Below are 24381 nucleotides of genomic sequence, written 5' to 3'. Positions count from 1 at the left end.
TTGATCCACTTCGACTTCGAAATTACTAGAATTGACGGAGATAAATATTTCATTAAGTAATATACATAACACAGAAACAAATTAAATCATAACAATATGTAATATGTAACAAATAATTAATTTCTGTTTACAAAAAAACAGTAAAATTTCTGAAATTAAGGTTCATACATGTTTTAGGAAACCAGTTTTTTCTACAATGGCATTATCGAGCAAAAGTCCCATTCAAGAAAAAGTAGAAGAGACTCAAGTGACAGTTGTTCCAGTGACGTATACACATGTGACAATCTGACATTTCTAAATTTGTTTACCAGGATCTCAAAACTGATTTAATTATCTAATCTTTTATTATCTATTATAACCAAATAGAAGTAATGATAGTTGTTTGACAGTCATTTTCCATGTATTATTATAATTATTTAACATTATGCACGCATCACACTCCAAGGTAACAAACGATTTAACCAAATTTATGGTAATTTAAAACAACACAAATTTTTAGGATGGCAATTTTCAAAGACAGGGATCGACAAGAAGAGTTATACCTTCAGAACCAATTTCTTATCCCTTGGGAGATAAACAGAATGAAGATGTGCAAAAGTTGTACAAAATATATAAACAAGAATATGTTATTTTAGCAGAATAGTAAGTTAAACCATGTTGACCAGTAGATATAATATTCATTATCTTTTTTTGCTTTTAGTAAAATGGTACAAAATGAAAATATACCCGGTGTTTATGTTATACCTTCTAAGGAGTCTTCATTCGGTGAGAAAAATTAATTTGTTTATGTAGGTCACAATTTCTTTTTTTCAAGCTGACTGCTTTCAGTAAAAATACTATGGTTATATATTTTGTTTTTATTATGCTGGTATATATTATAGAAACTAAGCATAATTCTTAACATAATTTTGTTCAGAATTGTCTGAGAAAATAAAAATTATGAAGGAAACTATAATATAATCATATATCAAGAAACTTGTAAGTGAAACACTAGATAAATGAAAAATATACAGTAATGAAAAACTACATTTCAAACTGTGTGTAAAATCTAGAAATTATAGATGTAAATATGAAATACAAATACCAAGAAGACAGGCAAAATATCTGAGAAGTACTACATTTGTAGGATAAGTTATAAAATATGCAGAAACAAGAAAAACCTGTGAACTTTGTTTGATAAATTTTACAAAAATAACAAAGACAATTATTGGTATAAACACTTATTTGAAATACATAGAAAACACCAATAAAAGTTTTTCATAATCCCATTTCCCACGCCAAAATAACATTTTAGACACAAAAATAGCAGTTTTTAAACTGAGGACAAGAAATTCTCTACACTGAATGTAATTATGAGAGATATAATAAGGAAATACAGTAAAAATAATAATATAATCTTTTCTGCTTAGAAAAAAACAAAATAATTAAAAACTGTCAACTTTGATTTTTAAACTGATAAGTAATAGATAAATAAATAATTAAATAAATCTTCTATCAGAAGTTCAAATAATTAAAATCAAAGATAATATTGTTTGAAATAATATATACGAAAGGTTTATATGCTATTTGATATTTACAAATGAAAACACAATCATATGTAACAAAATTTGGTCTCTTGTCAATAGTATTTTACCAAGACTCTTAACAGAGTGAGATTTTTATACAACTTTTGACATCCCTTACTATTAAGGTTGTGGCATATTATCATACACGTTGTGTTTCCAGCACATAGCGTTTAGTTTCCGAAAAATAAAATTTAAATGGTTTTAAATATGAACAACGCACACTGTCCGGAACATTGCTTTTCAGACACTTAACATTTCCGTTCAGTATATTCGAAAACAATATTTTACTGATGCCGACGGCTACGTAACGAGTCGTAACGGGTTGGTAAGGATAATGTGAATTAGATGTCCGTCGTTTTCCCCTTGTTTATTTAGGTATTTCTTTGATTTTGATACAGAGTATTTAAAAAAATAATTTTCGAGACTATTTTGTCATTTATGCATGTGTTTTTATTGCTTTGTGACAATTAATCACGGAAGTGATAAACAATTAGGACTTTTGTACGGAAGTGATACCTCTTCTTTTTAAAAATACTTTTTGGTTTGATATGTATGGCTTCGTTAAATGTAGTATTTTGTTTTTTAACACTGAAGGTGAAATTAAATTTAATACATATTTAAACTGAATCCTATTAATTCTAAAATATCCATAATATTTTTCATCCCCAATTGCTGGAGTGGAAACGCTACGTGCCGGAAACTATACGTGCACGATAATATGCTGCGACCTTTAAGCAAATTTTAATATTAATTCTACTGCATATGTAAAAAATAAAATTAACCATCTATTTTTTTAAGATTTTTGTTTATGTCTTTGTAGATATTTATTTACTTAGTATGGTGAAACTTATATCAGTAGGGTAGACCGAAATGTTACTTACATGAATTATCCAAACTGTTTAAAATATGCTCCTATTAGAGTGATGCCGTTCTTATTAGTAGTAACAGTAGTAGATATTTGAACTTACACATATGACCTAAGGCCATTATATTTGAATCTCCTAATCATAAATTTCTCTTTTAGTATGGTTCGGAGTAATATTTGTAAGAAGTGGATGTTATGAAGAGGGTATTTTTAGGTTTACTATATTTTTGGATGAGGAATTTCCTGATTCTGGACATCCTGTAAGTATTAAATAGCTTTTATAACTGTATAACAAATATATTTATTATTATTATATAAATATATTATTAGGATAATTAGGTATATCCTAACAACCACAGTACCTCAAGCAAGTACCAATTCCAATCTGAATTTCTATTTTATTAGTGTTTTGACTGGATTATGTTTGATCATATTTGCAATTCCGATTAAGAGCTGTGCCAGATTTTCTTTGGTGATCATCCATGTAATCCCCTTCCAGCTGATCCTCTGTCTCTTACAATCTTGACAATTTTATCATCCTTCATTTCTGTTAAATGTTGGTAAACTCGGTTCGCTATTCCCAGTCTGAACTGTTTAGTGAATTTAGTAATTATTTTTTTGCGAAGTTAGTTACTTTTTGACAGACTGAAAGTGGCTGGAAATTACTATACAACCAAGCACACGCACTCATAGCCAATATTAATAGTTAACAAACTAAATAGTAAATAAAATAGAACTTTGCGAAATACCGACAATCAATATTTATTTATTTACACCATATAACAAATAGTTATGATAAATTGTAACAACTAAAATATATTATTTAAATATATATTATCCAAAATTTGATGGGTTTAGTATACACTTCCATTATTTAGAATAATTCTTCTTTTTGTAAAGAAAGAAGTCTGCACTAGTAGGATACTTGAGCTATTAATACTGAGAAGTAGGAATTGTTGTGTTGTAGGTTTACAACAATGAATCTGTCAAAATACGCCCGAGCTTAGCGAATGAAGTTTAACAGTTCTTTCTTCATTCTTTCCTCCATAATATAATGTCCTGAAAACCCCTTATTGTCTTAGATCCCAACCACTCTGGATATTATTTTTATTTTGGCTGTTTTTAGATCCAGTTTTGTTTTTATCATCTCTTGTTTTTTATTCTTGTTTTGGTTTAATCTTAAATGCTTGTTTCTCTGTATTGTACCTCTTAATGGAACAATAATGTTCTATTGTACACAGTTTTTACTTACTCTATTTGAGCATCTGTTTCTCAGTAGATGTGTCAGTGACTTGTTATATCTACTGGTAAATATCTGAACTGTATCTGGTTTATGGTTTTGCCTTCGATCTCTAGTTTGCATCTTAGTGTTACCTTGGATATAGTTAAGCAATCTATTTTATCTGTTGATATCCATACTATATTCTTTAATAATCTTACTCAATGTGTCTAACAATATCTACTAGCCCTTTCCCATATCAGTTGACCCAACATTAGATTGATAAGAAAATTAAATTTTAGAGAACAAAAATAAAGGTGCTGCGTAAATTTTAGAAGTTTTAATGCATTGAACAACATTTTTGAATTTCCTAATTATAGAAAATATTTTATAACTTAATGAAAGCCATTGATTAAAGAGAATAATAATAAATTAAAGAAAAACGCATAGAATATGTAACATTAAAAAAAAATGTGAAAGTTTACCACTGAGTTACATCCCCTTTATTATTAATGACATCCACCATTCTTCGAGGCATAGTTTGTACTAAGTTCTGACACAATGTAAACGAATTCCATATTTTTTGCAATTTTTCCTTCAATTCATTGACAGACCGGACAGGATGTTTTCTCAAAGCTTTTTTCATTTCACGCCACAAAGTCTCTATCAGGGACAAGTCGGGACTGTTAGAAACCCAACTCAGAAGTGGTATGCCATGGTCTTCAATTTTTTTGAGGTATGACAATCTGCGTCGTCCTATTGGAAGACAAAATCTTCCGCTGATGTTAAACCGTGTTCCATAATCGGGTAAAAGAGATTCTTCTAAAATATTCAAATATTTGTCCATGTTTACAATCCCATCGATAAAATGTAACTTTCCCACACCTTTAGACGACATGCTGCTCCAGATCATGGCAGATGCATTAATTTTGACTTTTCTCTTCAGACAGTTGGGATTGAAAGCTTTATTTTTCCTGCGAATGACGCGACTCCTACTGTCTCCAACACACACTTCAAACGGTATTAACAGTTAAAAAGAAGCAAATTTTATTGCTGTATATGCAAGGGAGAATTGCAATGCAGAATCTTCTTTTGAAAAGAAAGAGAAAAGTTTTATGATAAACTACAAAATGTGAATAATGGGGTAAAGATCAAAGATGTCGACAGTTTTAATGCAGTATTAATGATAGCTTTGTGCTAAACTAATAAACTGGAAATGTTATGATTAATTTTTAATCATGAACTACAACATAAGTACACATTTGAGAATACAAGAAGACAATGTTAAATGATAAAGTTGATAGATTATATCCTTACTAACAGAGCAGTATATCGTAACAAACAGCTAAACAAGATTAGACGTGAGCTGACTAACTTCAGCAAACGTGAGAAATGATCAAGAAAAAACGATGGTCAGACAAATATCGAAAACCGAGGATTAGCCTGAAAAATGAACAGTCATGTATGCATATAGAAAACAGTGAAAAGATATCACATGCCGAAATGTTTTTGGAAAGTTATTAATGTTGTGTTTAAAATAATAAATTAATCATTTACTTGTTTTGCTTTTTAGAAAGTGATATTTCATACAAAAATATTTCATCCTGTGATAGACGCTGATTCTGGTGAACTGAATTTGTTAAAAGCTTTTCCACAGTGGTCTAAGTTAGAGGAACATGTTTGGCAAGTTGTTAAATATATACATTGGATATTTCTAGACATGGACAGAAGTGTTGAACATGCTGTTAATACAGAAGCTGCAGAAATGTAAGTAGATTAGTGATTAGATCGTTTTTGCATTTTTGTTCTATCATCATCATCATCATCATCAGTGGCGTTACAGCTCTTTATGAGCCAAAGCGTTCTTCAGAACAATCCTCCATTCGCCCCTGTCTCTGGCAACTCTTCTCCATGCTCTAATTCCGATAGACTTCAAATCATTTTCTAGGTTGTCTTCGTACCTAAGTCTCGGTCTTCCTCTTCTTCGTTGTCCGATCGGCCCTCTTCAGTCAAAAACTTTTATGACTATGGCATCTTTCTCTCGTCTGATTACATGACCTATCCATCTGAGGCGTGCTACCTTAATGAATTTTACAACGTCAGGTTCTCCAAATCTTCTATACAACTCAAAATTGTAACACCTGCGCCACAAACCTTGTTCTTTTATGCCTCCATATATTCGTCTTAGTATTTTTTGCTCAAAACGTTTGAGCAATTCTTGGTCATTCTGTGTTAGTGTCCAAGTTTCTGAACCATATGTTGGCACTGGTCTTATTAGTGTTTTGTATACAGTCACTTTAATTTTTCTAGGCATTTTTGAGGCCATCTGTCTTCTTAAGCCATAGTAACACTTATTGGCGAGCACTATTCTTCTTTTTATTTCTTCACTGACGTTGTTATATTTGGTTAGCAGCGACCCTAAGTATATGAAGGTGTCAACACCTTCCAGTTCTAGGTCATCAATTATTATTCGTGTAGGTGTCGGGTTGCTTGACCTAGTGCAACACATATATTTGGTCTTTTGAACATTTATATTTAGTCCCATTCTGTGTGCAGATGCTCTTAACGACCGAAATGCTTCAATCAGAGATTCTGTGGACCTACCTATGATGTCTATGTCATCTGCGTATCCGACAATTTGTACTGATTTGTTAAAGATAGTACCATTCGTAGTAATCTGCGACTCTCGAATTATTTTTTCTAATGCCAGGTTAAATAAGAGACACGATAGTCCATCACCCTGTCTTAGTCCATTTTTGCAATGGAAGGGTCTTGAGAGATCGTTTTGGATTTTTACCATGCTCTCTGCACCTGTGAGTGTAAGTTCAGTTAACCGGACAAGATCAAATGGAATGCGAAATTCTACCATAGCAAGTAGAAGTTTATTTCTATTAACGGAGTCGTATGCGGCTTTGAAGTCAACAAATATGTGGTGGGTGTCGATGCCGAACTCTAGGGTGTTTTCAAGGATCTGCCTCACTGTAAATATCTGGTCCGTTGTTGATTTATTAGGACGGAAACCGCACTGATATCCTCCCACTATTTGTTCGGCGTAGGGGAGGAGTCTTTTGTACAATACGTTGGACAACACTTTATATGCCATATTGAGTAGAGTGATGCCTCTATAATTATCACACACCATCATGTCTCCCTTTTTGTGTCTAGGACACAGTACACCTAACTTCCAGTCTGTGGATGTTTCTTTCTATTGCCAGATTGCAGTTATCAGTTTATGCATGTGTTTCATGGGGGGGTCGCCGCCATTTTTGAAAAGTTCGGCAGGGAGATTATCCGAACCGGGAGCTTTATTATTTTTCAGTGTTGCGATGGCTTCTCTAATTTCTTCTTCGGTGGGGGGTGGGGGAATTTTTGTTCTATATCTTTATAATTTTTTGCTCATAACATTTTCAGGTATAGAAATAATCTCCAAGAATTCAAAGAAAAAGCTGCAGAATTGGTTAAAGAGAGCAAATCGCATCTGTTTGATGAGCCAGCTGTAGATGATAAACATTATATTACTTTTGAACCATACGATCCTGAAGTCCATGACAAGGTAAGGAATGTCTATATTTTGTTTTTTTCTTTTTCTAGTGCTTTAGTGCAATGGATCTTTCGGCACAATGTACATGATTTCTTTAGCTATGATGAAATTTGCTGACCTCCATCTCCCGTTTCTTCGATTTTACCCTGCAATGTTGAAAATAGCAGAGGATATTTATTATTTTACATTATTATTATTATCCTTATTACAGCAAACGTTTTTTTTTTTGGTGAGTTGCATTTTTTGCGCAAATTTTCGACTCGAGTTACTGGCTCTTCAGACCGGCGGAACAGTCGGTAGCTCGGCATTAATTCATTTCCACAATTTACTTAAATAATATTGCTGAAACGGACTCTTTTGAAATGTTCGCGATGAAACCACTTCAGTTTCAGAAGAACTGATTTCTAGGCTCTCATGTGATGTGCTTAAATACCTGGTTGCGCTTCTTATGATCGGTCCTGTGGCATGAAATTGGTTTCGAATGCAGTTAGGACTCGAATTGGTTTCCATGTAGTTAGAAATCTTTGGGAATCGTCTCTTTTATTTACAACAACTACAAAGTATTAGGGTCGGATTAAATAGTCCTTGTCTTGTATTGAACTATTGTGCCTTATGAAATTTTAGTTTAAGGAATTTCCTGATTTTATTTCTTTTTATGTACTTAATACTTTTAAGGTGAAAGCCACGATGATCAACAATCAAGTCCAAGAACAATCGTCAAAGCTGGGATTATCTTGGGTACTACCTGGAAGCAAGAAACCTTTGACAAGGCCGCCAACTCCAATTCCTACAGAATGCGAGTTATGACACACGCTTAAGATATTTTTAATCATTAGAATTCAAAACGTCCTACAAATTGATTCGTCCGTTTCGTACAGAATTATATAGTTTGATATAAGTATTTCAAGACTGACAAATTATATAATTATTTATCAACAAAGACACATTTGCTAACATGATTTTGAACAATTTAATTCAGTCTAGAAAGTAGGTTAGAAAATTATTATAAATATTGAATATGTCTTTTAAATATTTACCAACAGCAGATAGGAAGTGTCAGTTATACGAGGTATATTCCAAATGTATCTGATTTTCGTTCCATGATACTTTAGTTTTCGTCATAGAGTTTGTGGCATCCTCCAAATTAATCTTTATTCGATTTAATAAAATGTTTTCATCAGTGCCTCTGTAATAAAACCTTGTGTTTTACCAAAAACTGTTGCACCTGGTTCTATGAATGTGCTGGCGCATTATTGTGAGAAATAAACTACTCGCTGTACTTCTAAAAGCGGATGCCACAGAGTATAGAGAGCTGCTGAAAAGCTTTGCCGATGAATTGTAAAGAAAATTCAAAGTTTTGGAAGATACTGGTTTAAATCAGTATGGAACCACGAAAAAATTTTCTATAATCACAGGGTTCCAATTTTTTATAGTTATATTTTCAAAATAGTCATCTTAAAACTGTGCCTCGTTACCTTAGAAAAAATTGGGTGGACATGACCTCTATACAATCTATTCAATTAAGTCCGCACAATATGGGAAACTTTTTTTTATTTTTAGTTTTATGAAAAAAAGTTATTCTTTATAAAAAGTTATGAATGATCTGTATTAGAATACAATCATTAGATTTTAAATTTTAAATTTAAGAATTTTTATAGTGTCCGCTTCCCAAGATCGGTTTGATAGCATTTTCAAGTCATAAATGGTTTGCCAAGAAATATGATTTTTTTGTTCATATTTTTTGACAAACCTCGTATATGACTGAAAAAATTTAATATTTAATGATTGTATTTTAGGTTTTAGAACATGCAGAACTTTATATAAAGAATAACTTTTTTTTCATAAAACTAAAATAAAAAAAAGTTTCCCATACGGTGCGGATTTAATTGGACACACTTTACAACCAAATCTATCGTTTACGAATTAGTACCATCAATTTTATGAATAATTAAAATATTTTCCAAAACGAATATGTTTCACAAATTGTGTCTTTGTTGTTCTTTTTTTCAAAAAAAAAATCATGACAAAAATTAAAAAATAGAAACTTTTGTTGTGAGTGTTCAACATTTTATGATCCATAAAACTCTTTAGATATTTTTGTATAATTTCTGTATTATCAAAACTTCTATTTAAAACTAATGTGATATTCCTAATAAAAAAATGCTAATTTTTAAGAATATCTACAGAGTTTTTTTGGATGACCTGTATATAGTGTTTATTTGTTAATAATTAATATATTATAACCAGGTTATTGGCTCTTGCGATATATGAGAATTGTTTTTTTAAATATAGCTCAGTTGTTGTACATAAATTGTTAATGATGTTAAGTCCTCATTTGTCATTGTTTGATTTATTATATGAGAATTCTGCTTTTAGTGTTTTTTCCTATTCTTCGAGTAAAATTATGTAGTCGCTGTTATTTTAGATTCACATTACTTCTGCTATCACACGTTCTCTTATTCGCTGCTTATCCAGTACAATACTATATACTTTTTCGAGAAAATTCGGGGCAGTAACTGTGCTTTAATTTTGGTATTTTATAGGGGGAAATACTTTATACAGAATAATAAATGATTTTACTGAGTGGCAATCAGGTTTCTTCGAATTAGGGCCATTTCAGAGTTTAATTACGTATATTAAAACAATTCTCGTATGTACCAAGAGTCTAGAGTCTGTCCCTCCTTTCGAATTAATTTCTGAACTATAAAACTTAAATAAAAATATATTTTTGGATAACTGAAATAAGACACTTGTACCTGTACATTGTTTTTATGTAGTTTTAGTCGTTTAATCATTAAAAATAGCAGACAGGCGTCATTTTATAAAATTATGTTATGGAAAGTAATACATCAGTCGAAAGCTCGTGTATCACTCAATATATTCCTAAATTATTATGCGATTCTCAAAACATGGTGATTGTTCAAACATATGTGGACTCTGCGCAGAGACGACTGTGTAAAATGAAAGTAGGGACTACTCTTAATAATAAGATAGTCTTCAGCTTTTCGTCTAAAGCTCTCGTGTCAGTCAGTGCGTTTCTAGAGTTTTGTGCGCCCGAGCCAAGAAGTTTCAAACTGGTGACCATATTCAATTTTCAATGGCTACAAAGTATCAAAATTTTGAATAATTTATTAGTCTTTGGATTTTATGAATTCTCTTTGCTTTGGGGTCTCCATTTAGGACTTCATCAATACAGGTCACCAAAGCAAAATCTTCACCCTGGAATACAGTTGACCTATTAATATTGGATACGAGCACGTGTGCTTGGTTGTAAAATAACTTCTACTCGAAGTCTACATTTGTGCAATGTAACAAAAAATTAAATTTTACTAGGCAGACTGAGTTAGGTGAACAGGATATACATTCTTTTAAAATTCTTGTATGGTTATAAAAATTTTATATTCCCCTGCTTCTGATTAGATTTAGATTGAATTGCGAAAATGATCTTAAACCGACTCTCTTCTTCTTTTTATGTAGACATGACTTCGTCTGTTTTTCAATGTGCCCAGTAAGTTGTCGTTTCATCGTTTTCGTGGCCTTCCGTCTCGTACCGTCTTTACTACTCTATTTGTTGTCATTCGGCTTATATGATCGTTCGATTCTACTCTTTTTTGCCCAGACCTTAATGTTCTCCACTTTGCATCTATGTCGTATATCTGTACTTATAGCTCTATTCCATAGTGTTTTATCATCAATTTTATTAAGTGTTTTAATCTCTGCTGTTTCTAACATCCTTTATATCCTCTCTGTGACATTGAAGGCGGAAACTCTATCAAAACTTCAGGTTTTTGAGTTATGGTTATACAGAAGGATCCTGAAGATACCATGGATAGACAAAGTCACCAGTGAAGAAGTACTGCGGAGGATGAACACAACCGCGGATTTGGTCAACATCGTGAAGGGCCGTAGGCCCATACTTGGGACATATAATGAGAAATCAAGGCACATACGAGCTACTCCCATGCATTTTGCAAGGTAAAATTGGAGGAAAAAGGGCCCCAGGACGAAGAAGAATATCCTGGCTTGCTAACCTGAGAGCATGGTATAGAAAGACTTCAACACAGCTATTCCGTATAGCAAACAACAAAGTCATCACAGCCAGAATGATCGCCAACGTTCAGAAGGTACAGGCACCCTAATAAGAAGAGTGTTTCATTCAGGCATCCTGCGGCTCTGTTTGATCTTCCACTTCTGTTTCGAGCTTTCCGTAGCTAGATAATGTGATACCTGGTATATTAACTCCATCACTTGATCTATTATCTAACCTTCCAGCTCCAATTTACATCTCACCCACTCTCAGGGAAAACAATTTTTTTTTGTTGTTTTCGGGAGAATGAATGACACAAGAGCTTTCAAATGATATTATCATGATCATTGTCTCAACAACCCTTTATGGTTTTTAGCATATTCATTTTGATTTATTGCTTTTCCAAATTTTTATTTTTAACATTGCCATATCTTGTTCCATTTTCATCTCAGCTTCGGTCTTCCCCTTATTTTGTTCTATATCCTACTGGCACTTGTTTGCTTATTTTGATCGGTATTTCAGCTTCTTTCATACTTTCTACATGAATAATGTATTACCTGTTTGAGCGTTTTCCGTATAACCGAAAACAACCATATTTTTAATGTTATTCCACATTTGTTTTATACAGGGGTCATTGAACATTGGCCATATGATCGCACAACAATCTTAGTGAGTGAAACGGTAGCTTCAAAAGAAAGTATTACTTCGTGCTGTGTCATCCCATTTAAAATGATTTTACAAAATGGCGCTCATCTGTCATTTTAAATTATTACAGATTGCCTTAGTTCAGTTACTCCAAAATTTATTAATAATTAAAGTATTATGGTTTACAAAAGAAAATAATTAAGGTGGATTTTAGACGCCCACTATATATATTGGCCTTCTTATGTAAATATCTTATATTCTTATGACATTTTTAATAATCTGCCAGTTTATGCAAGAATTTGTTCACTAATATGAAAACTCAAGCTCTAAAATTTTACAAAAATGAAGAGATGATCTTGCCACTAACGTGGCGTATATGAATTGCGATCTTCTTGAATCTAACGAAGTATTTTTGTTTGGTTTTGATTATTTTTATGGATGTTTACTATTTTATTTTAGAGGTGCGGTTTATATTTTTGGATAAATTCTGTCCTAATACTAATTATGTGCAATATTTTGCTATTAGAATGTAGAAACAATGTGCCTTTCGCGATTTACATTGTTTGGCCTTTCAAAACGATTGAAATTTTTTACTTCGCCACTTTATACATATCTCTAAAAATAAAATTGTAGTAAGACTGCACATTAGAACGCAATAAGCAATCAGTTTTTATAGCAATCAGAAATGAATTTATTAACTTGTGTGTAAATATCAGAGGAATGTCAAATACGAATTAGGCGATGAACTCTTGGGCAGAATTAAACTAATTTTGCCAGTTTTAAATAATTTAATAAATTTAATAAAATTTTAGTAAAAACTTTAGTAATTTAAAAGAAAGATTTCGATGAAATACTACCTTATTGATGGTTATAAAAACATAGTAAAATTTTTTTAAGAAAGAGATATTCGAAATGTTTAATCGGTTTTTACGCAATTCAGATAAATACACACATTAATATTTATTTTGTATGCTATCGAATGTAGTTAGTGCTATGTACCGCATGACTTTAGTGATAAATTTGTTAAGGGATCCCGTCTTTCTCTCTTCGGGTCTGTTTGCGATCTCCCACTGCTTGACGACGTCTATCTTTCAAAAACAAATTTCTTGAATCTGTTTATAGAGGGCGGCACCCTCTATAAACAATTATGCACCAGAAAGCTTGAATACTCTTGTCTATAAGAGGATTTATGACTAATTAAGATAGACAAGAGTTTATTTATTTCAACTGTGATGCATGGATATGGTTATAAGCTGCATTATCAATTTGTTTTTACTTCTCAATCTCAATTTCTAGTGTCATGTATCAGTTTATTAATTTTTCACAAAAATAGATTTAGAAAAACATAGATACATTAATTTTGCCTCTCAGTATGTATTATTAATTACAGAAATAGAACAGAAACCGTCTTGAAAGTATTGGTCCACAAAAAATATTCCCTACTACATCATCACCGCGACTATCCAAATGCTAAGACTGCGTGAGCCTAGGTCTGTCCATAAACTCCAAACCGTACAATGTATATACAATGTGATTGGCCATAGATCCCCAAAATAACGAAAACACAAGAGAATTTGAAATTGAGTATTGCAAAAGTATGTCTTTGTTCACAATACGACACGAGACAGGAAGACAGAATCCTTATGTAAACTTCCCTCTTAAAAGTGGTAAAGCTACGTAGTACTATTAATACAAATATACACCACTATGTGTCTCTGAACTACATAGAATAAATATACTTATAAAAAAGCAGGTTGTAGCAGTATTGCTTCAAGATCTGTGGAAAAGCTTATTCGTTCGGCTTTCAAAACTAAATTAAATAATTTTTCCCGAATCTTATCATAGGTCGCTGGCGTTAGAGTAGTTCTAAAACCTTTTCTTCCTTTTTTTGCCTATATTTAGACAGATATCTGGATCACCAACACCGGAAATCTTCTTCGTCAACGATATCTTATGGTAACATATTAACAATAATAAGATCCATGATAGACATATCAACTTGAGATCCAATATTTATTGTAGGCTGGAAAATCTACGTGCCCCACGTTGAGCGCCATTGTGTAGTCTATAATCAACGAAATGTCGATATATAAGCTACAATTAACTTTGGAAGCCAACTATTTCGCTGATTGAAGTAAACTAGATAATTTAAAAAGAATTTTTAACAAAATACAAAAAGTGCTTAATAATTTGATCTCCCGTCAAAGTTAAATCATGCACAAAAGTGTATTGTTCACTGTAGAATAGTTCAACACTGAAACAGTTTGTAAAATAAAAGTGTAAATCTCTAAAAAGCAAAATTGATTATACTTAAATTGATCAGTTAAAACGTGTTTCAGCATTCACTTGAAAATTACTTTTTAAAATTATGACGAAACTTTTTGTTGCTATTAAGTTGAAGCTCGTACCAATTTTGTGTAAATAGCAACTTCACATATATGTTTTAAAAAAGCAGTTAATTTCAAATTTACCGTACGTCATGTCTGAACCTATATAGCCTGTGTTAAAAATTATCAGTATATTTATACAAATAATAATTCTAAAAAGAATTAAGAGATAGTTAATTGTGTCCAAGAGTTTAATAAGTTTTCAGATATCTTTGTAGCACGTTAATAAATTGGTAATTTTTCTCAGTATTAATTTGTTCATCGGTCTTTAAAAGTTCAATGGATAATCTTGATACTTTTTTTTAGTAAAAGTAGCAGTTAAATAAGAACACTTTCATTTTTTGTATATATCACTGATTTATTAAGATTTTAGTTTTTAGAAAGGCTCTGTTTAAAATTGTAGGTTCTTTAGTTAAATGTAGTTGTACATTATTTTTCTTTAGTTCCTAGTATACAGGGAAATGTATGAAAAAAATCGTCACACTTTTTTCTAGTGTAGTTTTACATGAGTTCTTGTTTATTTCTTAATGTGCCCTGACAGATATAAAATGCATTATATTATTATATTACGGAAACATTCAGATAGAAAATTACCGCAAGTTCTGCGAAACAATCTCATAACAAGCAATAACCTAATCCACAACATATGCGCTCTCGCAACATTTACCCAATATACCCAAATTGGGTAACTGTTGTGCATATGGCAAATTCTAAACGTTCTCCTGTTCGTTACTTTTCTACGTTATGAACAGAATATACCAGGTGCGATCCTATAGTCCACATTTTGTTGTATTTTAAAGTGTTAGTAACCCATTAATGCCCAAAAATTAAATTTTTATCAAAACGAAATCAAAACTTGAATGAAATAAAGAGAGCTTGTTTTTAATAGCAATGTGCAAAATCTGCGTTTTTTTGTTCTTTGTAACTGTCTTTTTTTTGACGTATGATATATCGTACGCTAAACATTATTTATTTTAAAATTTTTACAACCTGATATTTGACAAAACATTGCCCGGGATGAAGTCCTACATTACATTTAATGCATCGATATTTGGTACACTTGCCACACCTTCTTTGTTTTTTAATTTGGTCCACCAAATGACCCACATTATCCAAACAAATTTCGTCAGCAACATGTTTTGAAGACTTTGGACGTACTCCACGTGGCGTTGGAGTACGTCTCATCCTTTCGATGAGACGTCTATCACTTTGGTTCTTCTCCTGATCTATTCGTTTTCTATTTTGTCTCGCAGAGTTATTCCTAACAGGGATCGCTCTATTCTTCTCTGTGTGACTCTCAGTTTGGTAGCCGAGGGTTTATGCTCCGTATGTCAACACTGGAAGGATGCATTGATCAAATACTTTTCTCTTCAAGCATGTGGACAGCTCACTTTTAAAAGTTTCTCTCAGTTTTCCATATGGTACCCACCCAAGCTCGATTCTTTTCTTCAATTCATAGGTCTGATTATCGCTACTAATCATAATTACATGTCCTAGGTATTTATATTTATCTACAAGATCTAATTCTTGCCCACCAATCCCATCTACTCGCTCCGCAAGGAACGGAAAGTGACCAATCAATACTTAAAGACCCTAGTTGTAAGCTCTTACTAGATCAGTATTCCAGCTTAAACTACCGGAGCGGTTGGCCTTTGGTCAATACCAAGGGCCCGGTGGAGTACAGAAGGGGATGGTAAAGAAACAGAATTACCACTATACAAACCAGAAAACTGGAATACCTAGTCCACATGATGAGAGGACCAAATTATTAAATTTGAGACTCATAATAGAGGGACATTCAAGAAGGTACTGACTTGTTCAGAATTCGATCTTCAACTGAGACTAAGGTTTACTAAGTGCTACGTGTGGTCAGTGCTGCTATATGGCGTAGAGGGCTGGACACTCAAAACGAGGGATATAAACAGATTAGAAGCTTTCGAAATGTGGCTCTATCGCCGTATCCTAAAAATACCATGGACAGCGAAAATCACAAATATAGATGTCCTTAAAAGAATAAACCAAGAACGCCAACTTTTCAAAACCATCAAGAAAAGGAAAACGGCGTATCTAGGTCACATCATGCGAAATGAAAAAGTTCCTCCAACTTATAATCGAGGGTAAAATTGAAGGCAAGAGAGGAATGGGACGCAAGAAAATGTCCTGGCTCCGAAACATAAGGCAATGGACAGGGATTAACGACATACAATATCTGATACATATTGCAAGAAATAGAGAATTAATGGAAAATGTGATCGCTAACATCCATTAGTGGATTTGCATCTGCCAGCGGGGAGGAGAAAAGACGACCATCGACGAAGAGTCGATACACAACGCCTTTCATTAATTTTGTTTTCAAATACTTTTTTAATATATAATAGCAATTAGAAATAAAGTTTATTTTTCACTGTCTTCTAAAAAGTTAAAAACTTCAATAATCAACAACAATGGGTTTGGTCTGGAGTTGATCAATTAGTATTTTTACAAACACCAACAAGCTTTCCAAAAACAAGAGTTTCAAAATATCATATTTTGGTCCACTCATCACGTGGTTTAGGTATTCCAGTTTTCTGGTTTGTATAGGGGTGATTAGTTCTGCTTCTGTACCAACCCTCTCCAGTACTTCTTTAAACCAAATGCCATTTTGGTTTTATGCAAAAATTTGTGGGGAATCCTTTTTTGTCTCCGCTACTTCGTAAGCAAGTTTTTTGACTACATCTGTAGTCGTGTCAAAAAAGGGCTTATGTCCGCCCACATAACCTCACATTGTTTTTGCTGACAGTAGTAAAGAAGTACATCTAAGCCTGTTACTTGAAACATAGGCTTGGACGTTGAAAGCCAATACATTTTCTTTGGACTATTAATATATCTGTTTTAATAATGCAATACAAAATGCAAGACTTTCTTCAAAGAATGTAAATTCGCACGATTCAAATTTATTATTATATCGTTTGCATTGCGCAGTAGCTCTTAGGCCACAGCCTGTATGGCTAATTTCTAAGTTTGTAAATTTGGTTGTTTTTTGACATAATTTATTTATGACATTATTAAAATGCTGACGTGTAAACGATCTTTATCTTGTTACATTAATTAACAATTTGTTTATTAACAATATTCAAAATATTAATAATATTTTAATTATTCTTGGAAATATAATATTCAACTCTATTTCTTAATGATTTGTTTGCCTATAGTTTGAAATATGTTGTGGATTTACCTGAATTGTGGCAAATACGATTGTATAGACTAATTCCTCTGTGTATTTTCTATTATTGTGTCCTTAGTATTATTTTTTACTTACTTTTGAACCACAGAAAACTAATATATACGTACACATCTAAGTTTATGATATTATTAATTGTTTAACACAATAAAAGACATTACTTTGTACAAATACAATAACTTGCCAATTTAAGAGGTGCTAAGTGCTTAAAATATACTTGCCAAAATATCTTTATTTTATGTACTATATTAAACACTAAAAAGATTATAAGAATTGAATAATTTTATTTATAAACAAAATTACAATCACAGAATACACATAATAACACCAAAATTTTCGCCGTGTTTCTTTTCCCAATACGATCTTAACTACCTCAGTACTTTGGAGTGCTCTTTTGTACAATCACATCAAAAAAAACACGTATATACAGCAAAAAATAATTAAATAATACCACTTTTAATCAAGAATATTTGTTACCTGAACGGTCAGAGCGGAATAAACCGGCGAATTCGACGAGTCAGAGTGATAGAAAATGTCGCCCTTTCCTAGAGAAGTAACGTAAAGTACACGCCAATATAAAATGTGCCCCGTGTATTCAATTTGAAAGCCAAATATTCAATCCAATGTTAAGTCATATGTCGTATATGTTCAGTTCTTCGGATTCCAAGCCTGTATACTTTCTGCAATTTGTTAAGTTGAACAAACAACATTTGATAACAAAATTAAAAAGACGGATTGGATTAAAAGATGTGACAAACTGAAGTACGTTACAGAGCAAATAGTCACAGTCGGAATCTGTTAAGGTTAATTGTAGTGAGTTGAGCCTTAGATCTCTTTTAATAATATCTCGGGAAGGTTTTTTGTAAATAGAATTTAAATATGCTCTAGTTAAAAAAGTTATGGAAATTATGAGAAAAAATTGACGTTCGAGGCACCTATATTTCAATCTTTTATCTTGAATATCTCAGGAAGCATATATACGACGATACAGATAAAAGTCAAATTGTATTAAATTTTCTATCAAAAGCAAGAATTTCTACCGCGAAAAAAAGATTTGAGAAAAAATTAAAAGAACGTTTTGGAAGTTTACTGATAAAAAATTGAAAAATTCCTTCTTTTATGTTTATAAAAAGCTGGTATGAAACATTTGAAGGTATCTTCAAAAATAATGGCATAAAGAAAAATGCGATATTTTGAAGTGAATAATTTTTGTCGCTCGGTATGGGGCTATAAATGTATTTGTATTTAATCAGATTTGTTTATTCTATCAAAATTTCATCAGTTAAGTCTATCGTTTCTTGAATGACGAGTCTCTTCATATTGTCATCTGATCTCGTGGCATTTTCAAAATATTATAATTGTTCTCATTGGACTTTGCAGGAAAGTTGCTTACTCATTTTCTCCAAAAATTTAATTATTTGTTCTATATTTGGTCCATGAAATTCGCCATTTTTTTCTATAGCAGAACATTTCAGTATCGAATATCTTTCTTCTTTCCTATTGTCTCAGTGTCCAAGATTCGCATCTATATGTTAATATTGTGAACATTAAACAGTTTTTTAATTTCATTATATCATCATATTCATCATATTTCATTAAACAGTTCATTTTAAAATCTGATGTCGTGTTGGTGATTAATGATTCCACATACAAGTATAAGGTTATACCAAACCTGTCAATCTTGGTTGTCTGATGACTGCTGTGTTGTCTAACCACTATCATGATTTTGTCTTTGATAATGTTTAGCTCCAGACTAAATATTTGACTCCCATTTTCAATCAGTCGTGTGATACCAATCAAGTTTTCGTTGCTGCTCGCAAAAATGATTTTATCGTCTGGAGACAGTATACGTTCTTGTCTGCCACCTTGTTCTGAATGGAATTTGTTTGAAAATGTGTCAAGCACTTTTACTGATCTAGCGGTGTGTATGTATAGCTCAGTTACAAGAGAAATCAGGTAGCAGTAGGCCAACTTCTTTTGGTATTGACCATAAGTGATTTTATATGACTGTGGAACGGCTTGCAATAATATAAAGCAGATGTACAAGAGGATATTGAATTCAGATTTCTTTATTATTTGTCTCATATTCAAAAGATGCTGTCATGTACCTCTACCTTCGGTAAACCTAGCGTGATATTTCTTGGGATGTACTATTAATAATTAAAGGGTTTTCTATCTCTTCGACGAAAATCTACTACTTTTGTGTGTTTTGAAGTTGTTGACATATAATAAACTTATATAGTTTTGAGATTATGTGGTTTACCTTCTAACTTGAGGAGAATTATTCAATCGTTTACTGCTTGAAAGTCGACTGATTTTGGTTAATCTTGGCTACACCTGGGTCTTACTGCTGGCTTGCCAGTATATGTTCTCAGCCCTTGTACGTTTCATGTACCGATATTAGTGTAGGTCTATTCAGTTCTTTTATTATTTGAAAAGGCACTAACGTTAAAATAAAAGTCCGCGATCCATACGAGAAGTTTTTATTACATAAAATAAACTGTAATGATGATATTTACAGGTACACAAAATTTTGGATAATTGTCTGCGAATTAAAATATCGGACACCCCCGTCGTTAATTGTTTTCGTCTTTCGTCTTTTAAAATCAATCTGCCATGCTCATTATCTATCAAACGCGGCGTCGTCTTTTCTGTTGTGCACAATAATTCACGTTTCCAGCCCGAGGGACAAAAATCGAATCTCCCTTAACTCAGGAATGTGTGATTTCGTCTACATTTTTCCTGTTCCCGTCGCCCCTTAATGGCGTCAGGTCTCTGGCGCCTTAAGCATATGGTTTAAGTGGTATCTTGCAGTGGCGTAACTAACGAATAAACCTATGCTAAATACTTATACTAAGAAATATCTCCTACATTAGTTATGTGTCTTAGTTATGCCTTCTTTATACCAGTAGTTGAATCCACACACGATGGCTGGTCCTTAAGAGTGACCTGGCCAGTAGCTGATTTTTCAGTCCTCAACCCGCACTCAAGATAGCATCGGTCAACACTCGGAATGAATGACAACATCCGACGCCTTGTAATAGATGACATCACGCTAGACTATCTTGGGAATAGTAATGAAGTGGATTTCGCGTTTTTTTCATCAGAGTCTCGTAAGCATTCTGCTATTGTAGCTCCTCTTGTGGTATACCGATCCATGTTGTGAGAACGCTCCCGTAGGAAAAATGTTTTTGATTCGGTTTCTTTACCAATTCTCGTTCAAAAATGTCCACTCAAACAAATCTGAAGTGTGCCGGGCGAAATTGTTCAATTTTTTTGTAAATACCAAAAATTTTAAAGTTTTTTGTATAATTTTTAGGTTTAAAGTGCCTAAATTAAATTTTAAATATTGTATACGAGTATTATATGTACTCACACGAAAAAGTCCCAACAAATATGGGCATTTATTCAAATTTTGTAATTTATGATTAACATAGTTGATTTTGAAATTTATTGTGTACTTACTATTGTTACAAAATTTTAATAAAAGTCAATATTGTTGGAAAATACGCGTCTTCTCTTCTTCTGCTAGTGCCTATCCCCTATGGATGTTGGCTACCACAATGGCCCATCGTATTTTATTAGCAGCTGTTCGAAATAGGTCTGTGGTGGTCATACCTGTCCACTGTCTCAAATTCTTAAGCCAGGATATTCGGCGGCGTCCTGGTCCTCTATTTTCTTCTATTTTCCCTTCTAATATCAATAGTAGGATTCTGTGTTTATTTTCATTTCTGACAATATGTCCGAAGTATGCTAACTTTCTTTCTTTAATAGATTTCAAGACTTCAGGTTCTTTTTGTAAACGTTGCATTACTGCGTCATTAGTTATATGATGTACATATGATATTCTGAGCATGCGACGATAGCACCACACCTCGAAAGACTGCCACCGTCTGCAAGACGCATTAGTGAGTGCCCATGCCTCTGCTCCATACATAAGAACAGAAAATACAAAATACGCGTAAGTACGTATAATTTGTGTAAGTGCTACAGAGACGCACCATATAGTGCGGCACGACGGTTTAAAACTCGGGTAGACGCAATCGAACAATTATAAAACAACGGTCTAAATTGAAATAAGCTCCGATTGCCTGGTTTACCGATTTTACCAGAATAAAATAGAACAGAGGTAGAATTTTTCCAGCGCGACAAAAAATATGTATTTATATTTCGTAAAATAAATATTAATAAAGAAAAAATACGACTATTATAAATAACCCTTTTAAATATTTTACTAGGCTCACCTGATTAACTAATTTCAGTATTTTAAAATAGATTTAAAGGCCAGTTTACTCTTTTATATATAAAAAATATTTGTGCAAAAATAGATATCCCATTTTTCTTTACACGCAAAGCAAATTTCCAAAACGATAGTTTCACAACTTTTGTCTTGCAAATTTTCATTTTCTCGTGCTGGAAAATTTTTTTTTTACTAATTTCACAAACTACTTTTGATAGAAAGTTTAATTGTAAACAACTTTACATGTATCCTCTTTTGTAAGGTTGATTTTTCGTCCTAAAACTTAATTTTCCACAACTATCTTAAATGAATCATATTTAAATTCTAGTTATAAACGATCATCTGGAGATATTTCTACAAAAATCTGAGGCATGTCTTACTACAAACATTTAAGCTATTGTTGTACAGATCTCGACTCGACTAAAATGGATGGAGGAGAGGAAGACATAATGGTGGACGACAACGGCACTGGATAGAGATAGGTAGAAAATAGAAAATGAAAAATTAAGGCATGGTAGAGATATATACTTTAATCATTCTCTCTTAATCCTTCTAGAATGCTTCATGCGTTTCTGAATTTATTATTATTAACAACTAATACTGACTCAAATATGTTAATAAACGTTTTTTACTGATATATTCACATCACCAAAACGAGTCCAGGAATTCTATCACTTTATGCCAATACTATCGAAGAAGCAAACAACACGTATATTTGAGCAATATATTATTAAATAATTTTTTTATTAATTGTTAAATACTTTTATGTTATTTGTACATATTTCAAGGATGGCTCACAATTTTAGAATATTTTGTTAATATTAATATTATAACACTGTTTTAGTAGTTTAAGTTAATTTAAGTTTTTGTTATTAATACGTAAATATTTAATGTATACAAATTACACAAAAAATACTGTACGATTGCGATTTTTTTCAAGAAAAATTGGGATTCTTTCACTTAGGAAAGAAGTAATTCTTTAATTTTTTAGGTTAAGTTCAAACGAGGGTAGTGAAGTTGTTGAAATTAATTAAAAAGTTTTATAAATGGCCTCAGTATGTAAGCTTTCAGTCAAACATAAGAAATTTTTAACACCTGAAAGTCCTGTTCTAATAGAATCTTCGAAGAAAAAGATCTAAGACGAATTTTTTCTCAAGCTACAAAATAGTTATGTAGGTACTAGCCTATGCAAAATGTTTAGATTTAGAGAGTTTCTTCAACAAACAGCAGATAAGTAGAAGTGCTGGGTCTTGTTGCGCGCCACGTTCACATTGAGTATCTGAGCAGGTAATAGTCTTAATTTCTCCAGGGTGGTTTGCATTTGAGCACTTCGACTCGCAAATGATTGAGAGATGTCTGCACAGGATTCGAAAGATTGCTACCAGGTGAGTTCTTTTCGAGACTCGAGATGTTGAGGAATAGTTTTTTATTTCGACTGGTAGGACGAGTTCTTTTGGATGGATTGATATGGCCAGAAAGCTTTTCCTTGATTTGAGTCTTCGTGGTGTGTTGGCTGCTGATCATGAAGTAAATGTCGAGTCTACAAATTGTTTCTTTTGTTTCATCGCTCTAGCAACTTTTCGTCTGATGTCAGTTGAAGCAATACTAGTAATAGTAGTCTTGGGTGCAGCTTTATATTTCCAGCAATAATTCTTGCTGACTCTTTGATAGCCACATCTACATGTCTAGTACGTACGAATGCTTTCCAGACTACTGCAACATATTCGCCCGTCGAAACTGGCTACGCATAAGACATAGCCAATCTAGTTTAAATTATTCTATTCCTAAATTTTTCTCAAAAACGTTTTTAAAAATTAATTTTCAATGAAACAATAATATTTCTAAATAAGAAAAAAATCGAAATCGGTTACTTATGCTGGAAACACCAGTAGTAAATATATGTATACATACTTAACTGTAAAATATATTTTTTATCATCATGTGCAATTTGCAAAAAACTGCTTAACACATTTTTAAATTACTATAAAGCGTTGTATAGATTTACAAAGATTTTTAAATAAAAATGGTTTAAATTTTCAATTCTATTATTCCGCACACACTAACCTTGATACCTTTTTCTACTTCGCAGCATCAATGCCTGGCGTTCGGTGATCATATAGCAATAGTAGTGAGAAGCAAACAGGAAGAGATACGGATAATTAAAGAATAAGAAGAAAAGGCTTAAAAAAGGACTCTAAGTATATTAATGACATAAAAACAAAATACATGGAATGCACAGACCACCAATATGTACGAGGAAAGTATTTAACAGTGCAAACAAATAATACATATATGTAGGATTTGAGGACGTTGAGAGATTCGACTATCTAGGAACAAATATAACACGAAACCCAAATATAGAAAAACAAAATAGACCAATGAAAGCGAACAAGTGTGTTTATGCATTAAATAGGTTACTAAGAAATAAATGCAAGTCAAGAGGTGAAAAATTAAGAAAATACAGAACGGCTATTAGGTCTATAGTAACCTAGGCATCAGAGACAAGGACACTAAATAAAAAACAACAAGAAGTGGTGCAAATAAGGGAACGAAAAGTACTAAGGAAAAATGGAGAACGGCGTTTTGATCAGAAAGACAAATGAAGATCTGAGAGAGGTATATGGAGAGTCCAGCATACTAGAAGTAATAAGAATGCAATGGCTATAAGATGG

At 32.4% G+C, this 24381-nt stretch overlaps 1 protein-coding gene across 1 annotated transcript; it reads left to right on the top strand.

The window, feature by feature from the left end:
• Positions 1–284: 284 nt before the first annotated feature.
• Positions 285–23745, top strand: peo (ubiquitin E2 variant domain-containing protein pendolino). Its single transcript, XM_072520787.1, has 7 exons — positions 285–445; positions 500–642; positions 701–765; positions 2590–2690; positions 5223–5416; positions 7061–7202; positions 7866–23745. The coding sequence occupies exons 1-7, from the start codon at positions 425–427 to the stop codon at positions 7995–7997; spliced, it is 798 nt and encodes a 265-aa protein (XP_072376888.1). The 5' UTR covers positions 285–424; the 3' UTR covers positions 7998–23745.
• Positions 23746–24381: the final 636 nt, after the last annotated feature.

Source organism: Diabrotica undecimpunctata, chromosome 1 (genome assembly GCF_040954645.1).
Source record: "Diabrotica undecimpunctata isolate CICGRU chromosome 1, icDiaUnde3, whole genome shotgun sequence".
NCBI lineage: Eukaryota > Metazoa > Arthropoda > Insecta > Coleoptera > Chrysomelidae > Diabrotica > Diabrotica undecimpunctata.
Note: the sequence above shows the minus strand (reverse complement) of the source record. Positions and strands in the feature narration are given on the sequence as shown.

What these genes read in the sequence shown, in the direction of transcription:
- peo (XM_072520787.1), top strand. Translation starts at nt 425, where the DNA reads ATGCACGCATCACACTCCAAG. An exon ending in TATGTTATTTTAGCAGAATA is followed by an intron (nt 643 to 700) that starts GTAAGTTAAACC and finishes TTTTGCTTTTAG; the next exon opens with TAAAATGGTACAAAATGAAA. An exon ending in TTCCTGATTCTGGACATCCT is followed by an intron (nt 2,691 to 5,222) that starts GTAAGTATTAAA and finishes TTTGCTTTTTAG; the next exon opens with AAAGTGATATTTCATACAAA.